Source organism: Rhinolophus sinicus, chromosome 2, assembly GCF_057876585.1.
Source record: "Rhinolophus sinicus isolate RSI-liver-muscle chromosome 2, RSI-T2T, whole genome shotgun sequence".
Classification (NCBI taxonomy): domain Eukaryota; kingdom Metazoa; phylum Chordata; class Mammalia; order Chiroptera; family Rhinolophidae; genus Rhinolophus; species Rhinolophus sinicus.
This window is the reverse complement of record NC_142502.1, coordinates 160,950,697-160,963,129: the sequence shown is the minus strand read 5'-3', so window position 1 is coordinate 160,963,129 and position 12,433 is coordinate 160,950,697. Positions and strand designations below refer to the sequence as shown.

At 36.5% G+C, this 12,433-nt stretch overlaps 1 protein-coding gene across 3 annotated transcripts in view; it reads right to left on the bottom strand.

Moving 5' to 3' along the window:
• The window catches only part of THADA (THADA armadillo repeat containing), a 294,124-nt gene that overhangs the window by 268,375 nt on the left and 13,316 nt on the right, over positions 1–12,433 (bottom strand). For all 3 annotated transcript variants that reach the window (XM_088796191.1, XM_019748640.3, XM_088796192.1), the window contains exons 11-15: positions 10,820–11,526; positions 8,717–8,868; positions 7,693–7,848; positions 6,841–6,963; positions 4,109–4,232 (exon numbers count right to left, since the gene is read on the bottom strand). In XM_088796191.1, coding sequence (XP_088652317.1) covers positions 4,109–4,232; positions 6,841–6,963; positions 7,693–7,848; positions 8,717–8,868; positions 10,820–11,526 — 1,262 coding nt within the window. The remainder of the gene's footprint in view (positions 1–4,108; positions 4,233–6,840; positions 6,964–7,692; positions 7,849–8,716; positions 8,869–10,819; positions 11,527–12,433) is intronic.

Below are 12,433 nucleotides of genomic sequence, written 5' to 3'. Positions count from 1 at the left end.
GGTTTGCTCTTCTTTTTCTAATTCCGTGAGGTATAAAGTTAGGTTATTGATTTGAGAACCCCTGTTTTTAATGTAGGTATGTATAGGTATAAATCTCCCTATGAGCACTGCTTTGCTTCATCCCATGAATTTGGCTGTGTTTTTAGTTGCATTGTTCTCAAAGTATTTTCTAATGTCCCTTGTATTTTTCTTCTTTACCCCCTGGTTAAGAGCTCTCCTCAACTATGAAGCCTTCTCTGACACCACTGTATGAAATAGCTAGCACACCCTATCCTTCCAGGCGCTCTATAGCTCCCTCCCCTTCTCTTCTTGAAATACCTTTTCATAGTACTTATCTCCATCTGAAATTCTATGTATTACTTGTTAATATACTGTCTGACTTCCTTCACTAAGATTAAAATCTAAGCTCAAGAATGGGAAACATTTTGTTTTGTACATTGCATATCTTTGGCTGTTTGACATATAATAAGCACTAAATAAATATTTGCTGAACAAACCCCTTTAATCTAATTGTAAAATCCAACTTTTCATCATGAATACTGTGATATTTTATTCCGAGTAAGACAGACGCACGTGGCTTATTCGTCTTGAACTAGGACATACTTGAGGAAAGGCGGATAACATTTGGACCAATCCCAAATCACAGTCCTTCTATAAAATAAAAACCCACATTAAAGTTCTTGCGATAAATATAGAATGAATTTACATTTCTCATCCTGGATTTCATGATCATGCCTCTTTAACCTCCTTTAAAGTTAATGGTTATAGTATGGCTTCCACCTTTTTCATTACCTCCCAGTTGTTTAATTAACATAATTACTGGGAGATCCTCACTGCCCAATTACACATGACTCATTCATTAGGAAGATAACTCAAGTTTTTCACTATTAAAGTACATTTAAATATATTAAACTATTCCCTCAACTGAAAACTTACCAGCATAATTTAGCCCAGTGTTACTTCCCCTACACGTAGGTACAACTGTAACTACATTAAATATGCAGAAAACTTTGTTAAATGGATACTCAATCACTCTCAGGTAAGACTTTATTTTTTTAGTTCAGTTGTAGTACCATTGAAATTCTCTAAATTGATGAATGCCCTATATACATTTTCTGTGGATGTTGTATAATAACAAATTACCACAAATTTAGCAGCTTAAAAACCACAGAGGGGCCGGCCCGGTGGCTCAGGCGGTTGGATCTCCGTGCTCCTAACTCCGAAGGCTGCCGGTTTGATTCCCACATGGGCCAGTGGGCTCTCAACCACAAGGCTGCCAGTTCAATTCCTCGAGTCCCGCAAGGGATGGTGGGCAGCGCTCCCTGCAACTAAGATTGAACACGGCACCTTGAGCTGAGCTTCCCCTAAGCTCCTGGATGGCTCAGTTGGTTGGAGTGCGTCCTCTCAACCACAAGGTTGCCGGTTTGACTCCCGCAAGAGATGGTGGGCTGTGCCCCCCGCAACTAGCAACGGCGACGACCTGGAGCTGAGCTGCGCCCTCCACAACTAAGATTAAAAGGACAACAACTTGAAGCGGAACGGCACCCTCCACAACTAAGATTGAAAGGACAACAATTTGACTTGGAAAAAAAAAAAGTCCTGGAAGTACACACTGTTCCCCAATAAAGTCCTATTCCCCTTTCCCAATAAAGTCTTACACACACACACACACACACACACACACACACACACACACACACAAACCACAGAAATCTATTCTTTCACAGTCCTGAAAGCCACAAGTCCAAAATCAAGGTGTTGGTAGGGCCATGCTCACTGTAGAGGCTCAAAGGGAAAATTCGTTCCTTATCTCTTTCAGCTTCTCGTGGAGGCCAAGATTCCATGGTTATAGCCACATCACTCTAATCTCTACTGTCACATTGACTTCTCCTCTTCTATGTGTCACATCTGTCCTTGCCTCTCTCTTATAAGGACTCTTGTGACGGCATTTAGGCCCATCCAGAGAATCGAAGATTATCTCATTTGAAGATCCTTCACTTAGTCACATCTGCAAAGACTCTTCCCAAGTAGGGTTCACATTCACGGGTTCTAAGGATTTGATGTGGGTATCTTTTGGAGGTCTTTCTTTTAGCCTACCACATCTTAATCAGCTGATTAAATTTATCATCATGAATAACGGCACAAGCCAATATCATGTACCTCCTGATATGATGCTTTGAAAAGAACACCACATCACCACCTATGCAATATTGCTAATAAAAATGCATAACCTGAATCAGATCATGAGAAAACAATAAGACAAACCCAAACTTGGATACATTCTTCTAAAATTTTAATGTCATGAAATAAGACACTTTCCAGATTAAAGGAGGCTAAGGAGACATGACGAAATGCAATGTGTGATCTAGGATTGGTTCCTGGATCACAGAAGAATTTTTTTTTCTAAAATAGGTCACGTGGTAGAACAAATGTCAAAATTTGAATATGGACTTTATATTAGATAATAACATTGTATCAACATTAAATTTCCTGAATCTGATCACTGTATTATGGTTAGAAAATTAATAAGAGACACAGAGATATACAGCAAATACAGCAGGTACTTGAATAACGTCCTTTCATTCAACATCCCTTCATTATACCATTGACGAGGGGGAAAAAATGATTCCTGGCCAGGGCCGCTTTCTGTGTGGAGTTTGCTCGTTTTCCCCATGTCTACATGGGTTTTCTCTGGTGATTCCAGTTTCCTCCCACATCCCAAAGATGTGCATGTGTAGGAAACTGGCATGTCTAAATTGTCCCAGACTGAGTGAGTGTGAGTGCGTGTGAGTCGCCCACACATGGAAGGGCGTCCTGTCCAGGGTGGTTTCCACCTTGGTGTCCTGAGCTGTAGGGATAGGCTCAGGCCACCCATGACCCTGAATTGGAATACACAGGTTAGAAAAGAATTACCTTAGATGTTTTTATTAATCTATCTTAAATGTATGTATAGCTCACATTTATTTCAATGGTAACATCAGAAGTGTTTGGGTCTTTTTTTACAAGTTTGGCAATGTTTTTGTGACCAAAAATATGCTGCAGGAACTTAACTCTTGTTTCTATCAATTAGCCTGTGGTAAAACTGGTTTCGTTATACGTCATTTCACTTAAAGTCGCTATTTACAAGAACCCACTGATGCCATTAAGTGAGGACTTAATGTATGTCAAAATATAAACCAATGAATCTAGGTAGAAGGTACGTGGCTGTGCACTGAACCATTCTTGAAAGTTGGCTGTTGGTTTGAATTTTTTTGTTAATAAAAACTTGAAAAAAATGGTTTTCTTCAATGAAGCAAACCTGTATTAACATCAAATAACTCTCCTCCCGCCGAAGTTATATTTTGCCTAAGAATTTTTTAAAAATCTGCTATAGTGTTAAGCATCCTGGTCCTCTAGCCATTTCCTGCGAAAGAGTGGCTGAGCAGGATATTTTTCTATTTGACCACAATCAAGAAAGACTGCGCGCAAACAAAAAGATCGTACTAAACCACTTATGTACAGGGATAAAAAGAATAGTTTCTTGTAGAAAAGGAAAAAAAAAAAAACCAACTCAAAGGGAAGTTAAATGTTCAGCCTCTTTGAGTACCACACAGAGGAGAAACAAAGGGCATCATTAAATCAGAATGCCTGGAAATGATATCCTCATATAGTCTTTCTGAAACCAGACTGAGACTTATGAAACAGATAGCATGTAAAGGGAAACCACATTTTAACCACAGAGACTCACTGAGGGATGCTATACATAAGAGAAACTAATTTTTTTTTTTAATTTTTAAAACTTAAAGAACAGATTGGGCATTATATTAAAACAACATCATATATATTTGGTGGGGTGAGAGCAACAACTCTTCTCATAGTAAGCATAGTTCATGAAAACTGTTGTTTTGGGTCAGCAAACGATTAACTGAAAACAGTTTCTCTCCCTCATGTCCCTTACTGACACATTTAATTATGTCCAAATAAGAATTTTATAGTGAAAATAAAACCTCCCATAAGAACCTAAAAAGTCAAGAAAACTCAAACTTCAAGTAAAACAAAACATTAAAAAAGTATGTGTCTTGAAAAAACAATAACAAAAAACTTTCCCCAAACATTATTGAAAACTTACCTTCTAGGACAGGAAAAACTTCAGCAATTGAGCCTAAAATGGTTAAAGCTGAAAATCTAGTTGGGTAGGAAGAGCCAGGAAACAATGCTTCAAAAAGACTGTTGCAAATGGATGACATGAAATTCTAAAAAAAAAAAAAAAATCACAATAAGTATAATTGAGTTAATTCACAACAAGTTATCTTCAAAGTATCATCTTTAAGAATGGGTTTTCTTCTTTTAATTAAGAGAAAATATTTTTTAAAACAATACCAGTTAACTTCCCTTGACAATTCAATGGCACTCTTGACCATGAGCTATATGATGACTTTAATAAAGCCCTTCCCCTTCTTTGTAGAATCAACAAGAAGTACAATTCCCATTGTATACCACACAAGAAAAAACATATTTTTAGTGAAAACAGATCCATTCTGTCCTAACTTGTATAAAAGTTATATGAATATTGATTTTCTTCATCAGAGGCATTCAGGCATCAAAGGAATGTATACTTTTTAAATCTGTAAATGTAACACTTATGATAGCATGTAAAGGGAAACCACATTTTAACACAAATGATAAATTTGGCTATGATGACATAATTCATAAAAAAGTGCAACTATTCCATTGTCTTCTATGTGCCCCTTTGAGATTCCTGCTCTACCATTCTGCTTTATACAAATGATAAAAAAAATGAAAACTTTTAGTAAAATGCAGCTGTTAAAATAAAACAAAGTGAGAAGTACTTTATCCATGACAATCTTCTCTTCTTCCTCTAACTAAAAATATATATATTCTTATATTGTTATTTTCATTTTTATTTCAGTGTAATATCAAAGAGAAAAACTGTAAGGAAAAGCTGTGATTCTCAAGCATCTCCTATACTGCTACGCCCTGAAGACGTGTTTGCAACTGAGCAGCATACATAAGAAGCCCTAGTCCCAAATGACTCTATACAGGATCCCTGCATTCATTTCTTTGGGCAAGGACATACAACTTTGGAAATTTACCCTGTAGGCCCTTACAAGCCCTAAGTAAGGGTTTATTAATTTATTCTGTTGGGTTTCAAAGGAATAGGGCAGTATTGAAAATACCCTAGTTAGTTTTAATTATAAGTGAATAGTATAAAACTCATCTTAAAGGGTAACAAGCTCATCCTTTAGGAATGATAGTATCCTAATTGCAGTATCATTTACATATTTAGTTCTTTCCCTCAACCAGACTGGAACCACAATGGAGGCATGGATACAGTACATTTATATCCCCAGTCCTAAGCATACTGTCCTACACACGCAGAAGAGGCTCAATGTATGCTCTAGTCACTGTTAATGGCTCCCCATGAGGCTTCCAAATACCTGGGCTTAGCACTCAAAGCTCTCTACCACTCATCCCTAATTTGATTTTCTAACTCATTTCCTATTACTCACCTCCTATGTTCCCCCAAGTATCATATGTGATTCACACCAGTGAATTCACCTTTCCCCAAATTCTCCCTGTACTTTCTTACTTCCAGGCCTTCACTCAAGCTGGTACTGAGAAAAAAACTATTCTGATTTTGGACTCAAGAGCAGACCTGGGTCCACCACTTACCAGCTGAGAGATTACTTAATTTTTCCAGGCTTCAGTGTTCTTACTGTTGAGTGGGGCTAATCATGCCTATCTCATAGCCTTGTTATGAAAGGTTAAATGAGAACATGGATATAAAAACATTTTGTAAATTTAAAACTACTCTAGCTATTAATGTCAGTTATTTACGTATGAAATAGTCTCCTTCACTAGACTTCTAAAGACATCTTTTCCAACTAACAGCCTCCTCTTCTTCCCCAGCACTTAGTCTGTTGACTGGCACTGAGTGTACCCCACACACAGTTATGATACGTTGATAATATAGTGCCAAAGTTGCAGCCTCTAAAAGCCACATGTGACTATAGTTGGGGGAAAAAAATCAGAACCACAAGATTGACTCAGTAGATTAAGTCTCTAAAGGACTAGTTTTCAAAAAATATATATCCATAAGCACAAATGAAGAAACCATCCATGGATCCATGAAAATTCAGAATGTCAATCCACAAAACAGGTTTTGTGTTTCTAAGCACTCAATTGAGACAAAGGTCATTTTACCCCTTGCAAAAAGAAGTAAAAGAGATCTGTTTTCTTAGATCATCTAACAATGATCTAAGAAAGGCTAAAAAATAACTGTTCCATGTCCACAGAAAGTGCTGAATATACAGTTAAGTCACTTTTAATGACTCCCAGCAAGGCTTTTTAGAGTGATTTAGAGTTTACAAAGAGATTTCTCATTTAATACTCACAACTAACCTTTTCAGAGAGGTTACTAATCCCACACATAGTTGAATAGACCCATAAAGTAAGCCAACGAGGCAGTGGCAGAATCAGGACTAAACCTATGTCCTTAAAGTTTAGGTTGTGACTTTTCAATCTTCGCTGTTGGCATTTTACAAACATGAAGCTGACTTCAGCCTTTATATAAGAATATATTCTTCTTTAAGTGATGTTTTACCTTTCAGATAAAAAATTAAAAACTAAGGACCATCCATTTTAATGCTTAGAGTGGGTAGGTATTGAGGCTACCTCAAGAGAAGCACCAAAGCATCAAAAGGAATATGTAAAACTCAGTTCAAAGAAAAAAAGCACAGAAACACTATTCACCAAGAGACTTCCATTTATTTCCCTTTAATGCTTATTCATAAGTGTTTTAGGTTTCTTAAAATTCCATACATCTAATACATCACCTACCTTATATTGTTGTAAAGAAACAGATGGGTGTTGTTTGGTTAACTCATTCTCTGGTTCTTGTTTGGATTTACTTTGCTCCAGTTTATAAAGTACCTGAGAACTTTCCTGTATCCTACAAAACAACTTTTCAGAAGAAGAAAAATGAAGTATATGTGAGCCACGTTAACCTTAAATGTCAGCTTCCAAGGCAAAGGAAGAACTTTCTAAATTCTTTAGACTAAAACTTCAGGCCAGAAGAGTACTGGTTTTCAATCCTTAACGTTTACAGTGTTTCTTTTTGACATAAAACTAACATTTACATTTTTAAAACCAAAATCAAACTATTACCGCAAACCAGAATATAAGTCATTAAACCACAGTGCTGTTTCCTTTAGGTCAGCATGAACCTGAAGATGATATACTCACTTCTATACTGTACCAATTCTTCACCCCATAAATGTGTCATGTGATTAATTCAAGTTGAATTCTTCAATAATAACCATTTTATGAGGCGTTTCAAGAAACTATAAAAATACAAGGGCATCCATCCTTCCTCTTCTTAACAAGTTTCTTAAAATAACTTACACCCTGAAAACCCATCACTAGATTTTTTTTTTTTTTCCCTTTCAAAAAAAGAGAGCCCCAGTTTGATGTATTATACCAAAATAAAAGACTTTCCACTCTGGACTTTAATGCCAAATGTAAACTTTATGGAATCATGGAACAGTTCACAGAAGGGCCATGAAGAGATGTGGTAGTATTCTAAGCCCATGACCATAATATTCACGCTCTCCCAAAATCTGGGTTCTTTTCATAAATGATTTTCAGAGCAAAGTGTACCACTTTGCTTTACTTTCTGATGAGAAATTCTACCTTTTTAAGAAGAGAACAGATCTGTTGCCGCACTCCTGGAGACTGACTGTTAAGATTGTATGTGATAAAGAATTGAATCCACTGCATTTCTTCTGTGGAAACGATTTCTGTGCTTCTATTACTTTCGCAAAGCAAGCCTAATGTATCTATCCGTACCTAAAACACATCAAGCAATAAAATATGAATTTTTCAATGAAGTGAGCGAAGCCTAAACCACTTAACATACAAACCTCCATTTACCCATATGTACTTCATAAGTTTCCCCTATCTCAAAGAACTTGTGGTTATTTGCTATGAAATTATTTTATTAAATGTGTAAACTGGATATTTATAAAAGTTAACCTTAAAGACTCTTATTCCACAGTAATGCTCAACTTCATTCTTTTTCCCTTTTTTCTCAGTGACCACTTACCCCAGGATCTCATCACCTTACCCTTACATTACTGTCACGCACATCTAACTGGTCTCCCATTTGGCAAAGTAATCTCTGTTTCCATTAATATCACTTCCTTACTGAAGGCAGAATGGCCCTGGTTCCCAGTTAGCAATAGAATGAAATCTGGTCCATGGGAGTCTTCCCTAAAATGGACACAACACTCCACTCCAGCCAAACAAAGTCCTTAATCCTCCTCCAGACCTTGTGTATTTGTGTCCTTCCATTTTCTATGCTGCCCCAATGCTTCCTCTCCTCTAACCACATTTATCACTTTCCTAATCAACCACCACTACTCTGATCAGTCTCTTCTCCTGAGCCTCCCAAGTCTTTATGCAGAAAGGCACACTTGTATCTGTATTGTCTTCTAAGAGTTTCCAGTTGTATTATGTAGATTTTTTTATACCATCAAATAAACTTAAAGTAGCCTGAGTACAAGGTCTATACTTTTCATTTTCTATTCATCCTCCTTATAAACCCCTTCAAACGGTGCTGGGCATAAGGTAGGGGCTTTTATATTGGACTATAAAATGAACAGATAAATCAAGGATCCATTGCACATATGAATTCCCACCTATCCTGTGTACTTACTTGGCAGTGCTGATGAACTAAGCCTTGCTTTATTCTTGCACTGGACACAAGATTCCGCCAAGCATCAGTAGCAGACTGCAGATGTCCATGAGCTCTAGCTGTTCGTAGACATGCCATCAAAGCTCCCAGAGCCCCTCTGCTATTATTAGACCCTAAGAATGGAAAAGATTGCTCATATCTCAAAAGCACAATAATAAAGACCACTCACTAGTAAGCTATGTAATGACCACAATTTTCATGTTTCATGTATTTCAAGAAATAGAAACAATTTTAAATAAAATTCTAACATGAGTTCAAGTACCTATTATAAAAGAATCATTATTCCAAAGATTTCCTCTTATTGTTAACTTAAAGAAATAATATTATTTATAACATTTTTCCTTGTTACCTGACAAAATAAATCAGGGGAAAAAAACACCAGGTGGAGAAATATTTAAAACAATAAAAATAACTAACGTCATTTTCAACCAAAAACAGGAAAAACACTCCAGTGGCTGAAGACCATTATTTCTCTAAACATGAACACTGACTCTCTCTGCACACTCTGGAGTTACTGCTTCTCCCTTTACTAGAAGAGACAAGGGGGATCCCAAGAACATGTGCTTTCAGTGGCCGGGACATCAGCCATTACTGAGGGGACAGGGCGCTCAAGGCACGGTGATATCAAAATAAAGACTGCCTTACTTCAGAACAGACTCAGGAATCCTGAACTTCAGATGGCTTCTCAAAAGGCAAGATCAATTATTTCAAATGACAAATGATGGCTCATTTTTTTGTATAGGAATGAATCAAATTATTCAGCCATCTCATGGTTACTCTTTAAAGTATTGAACGTTTTTAACCATTTTAGTTGGAAATATTCTGAAGATGTGAGGTAGGGTACCATATTCCTGCTGTGTTAAGCAGAATATAATTAATTTTAAGATTTGCATGATGAGTCAGGATCACAAGCTTATACTGCATTATGCTTTAATGCAGTAATTCCTCCAGGGTTACGGAGCTTCAGTAGAATGTTTACCCCTATTCTAAATGGCTACAGACAGCTGTTTTCTTCCCCAGAGACAAAAACTTGCCACTGCCAATTTACCTGTCTTTAACCTTGCCTACCTTGCCTGAAACAATTTTTAATTATTGCTTCAGTTCGATAGCGAGTTATATAAAACCCATAAACTTTTACTTCAGTCTGACAACCAAATAACAAATAAGAACTTGGTAAAATGAATTAAAACCTAGTATAGTAGTCTCCCCTTATCCATGGTTTCACTTCCCCTGGTTTCAGTTATCCGAAAACATTAAATGGAAAATTCCAGAAATAAACAATTCACACGATTTAAGTTATGCACCGTTTGAGGAGCATGGGACCTCTCGCCATCCCACTCTGTCCTGCCTGGAACGTGAATCATCCCTTTGTCCAGCGTCTCCACACTGCAGATGCTCCTAGACGGTCCCCGCCCATTAGTCACTTAGTAGCCATTTGGTTATGACATTGGCTGTCATGGTATCACAGTGCTTGTGTTCAGGTAACACTTATTTTACTTAATAATGACCCCAAAGTTTAAGAGTAGTGATGCTGGCAATTCGGATATGCCAAACAGAAGCCATAAAGTATTTCCTTTAAGTGAAAAGGTGAAAGTTCTCGACTTAATAAGAAAAGAAAAAAACTAATCGTATGCTGAGGTTACTAAGATCTACAGTAAAAACAACTCTTCTATCCATGATTGCCTAATTAATAAATTAAACTTTATCATAGGTATATACGCATAGGAAAAACGTAGTATATATAGGGTTTGGTACCATCCACGGCTTCAGGTATCTACTGGGGGTCTTTGAACATATCACTCACACATAAGGGGGCACTACTGTAACAAAAGAAACATCATAATCATAACTAGAATCAATCCTTCGCTTGTAGAAATGACTTCAGCCAAAAAAACCCTATGTACAAGAGCATGTGTTTCAATCTGAAATCTCTATCATTAATACCCTCCTTTACTATTTACAGAAGTGATTAATATTTAAATTGAATGTGGTCAACATCTGCCTGGGCAATTACACTTAAGCATCCTAACTAGAAATTACTAAAACAAAAATTCATTTTCTTACCAGTTTTAGCATCAGCAGAAGTCTGAAGAATCTTTACCATGTAGCTTAAGCTTTCAGGGTTGCAATTTAATAATTTTGGCAAGTAATAATCAATCACATAAGATTTTTGATCCAGATTTCCTTCACACAGTATGTAAAGGAGAGGAGAAACCCAAGTCTCATGCCATTTGTCAATCCAAGTACTGTCCACAGCCTGAGATTTCAAATGACTCTTATGATTTTTAAACATGGTTTCCAAGAGGTCACTTGCATAAGGTACCAGGGACTGGTCCCCCATCACCTCTAAGATTTGAGATGGAATAGTTTCAGCTAATGCCAAAATATGTTCAACTCCTATGCAATCTACTAGACAACCAAGGCATATGTATTTTCCTTTAATATGCCATTCCAAATGCAGAAGACTCTCAGTCAGTTCAAAAAGGAAACGATCAGCAGCCAAATCTGACCCTTCTAAACCTGACTTTCCTACAGTGAGCTGGTGCATTTGGAGAATGTTTCTGAATATGATTTTGGTTTGGTGTCTCAAAGCGTCCAATGGATGTTCCCAGTGGGTGTAGACATATTCCAAAAGTCTCCTAACTATGCTTGAATTCCCATTCAGACTGTCCTTTAGGCTCGACGAACTTGATTCAAGGACATGTATGGCTGAATTAGTCCAAGATGCCAAAATTCTAGACAGAAACATTTCCAGAGTTGATTCCTTGATCCTGAAGACAAATGAGCCATATTATTATAAAGTAACTAGTAAATGAAATTTCATTTTATAATTTTAAACTTTAAAAATATAAAATAGAAAAAATTGACCAGAAAATTCAATCATTATTAAATTTACAACAACAAAAAATTACAAACAAGGCCAAAACAGATCTCAAATTTGTGTATGAATCTATTCATCTTATAAAATATAATCCAAAAAGGGATACGAGGAAACTTTTGGGGGTGATGGAAATGTTCATTATCTTGATTGTGATGATGGTTTCACAGGTATTTTAAAACATAATGAGGGGCTAGAGTTGGGGGAAACCCTGTAAATTATATCTCAATTAATCTGTATAAAATAACACAATGAAGAATAAATTTTAAAATACGCACAATTTTAAAACATGTACTATTTTAAAATATACATAAACTGAAAATATGTAAAATTTATTTTAGAACATGGTAGTTTTCTTTCTTTATCTACATGTTTATTACTATCAAGCTGTATCTATGGTTTGACATTTTAAGAACATGATCACTTTCAGGCATTATTGCAAAAACACCAAAAAACACAAAATATAATCCAATGAAGTCAAAAGACCTGGTTATAATTCTGGCTCGGGTGCCTATTAGCGATATGCTCTTAGGTTAAAGCATTTACTAAGTTTTACTTTACTCATTCAACAAATCAGATTTCTTATCCTATCTATCAGACATGTGAGGATGACACTGAATTACGGTGCTTCCCCCAAAATAAGACCGTGTCTTATATTAATTTTTGCTCCAGAAGATGCGTTAGGGCTTATGTTCAGGGGATGTCATCCTGAAAAATCATACTAGGGCTTCTTTTCCGGTTAGGTCTTATTTTCAGGGGAACACGGTATCTATGATGAAGTTGTTCATAAACTCTAAAGC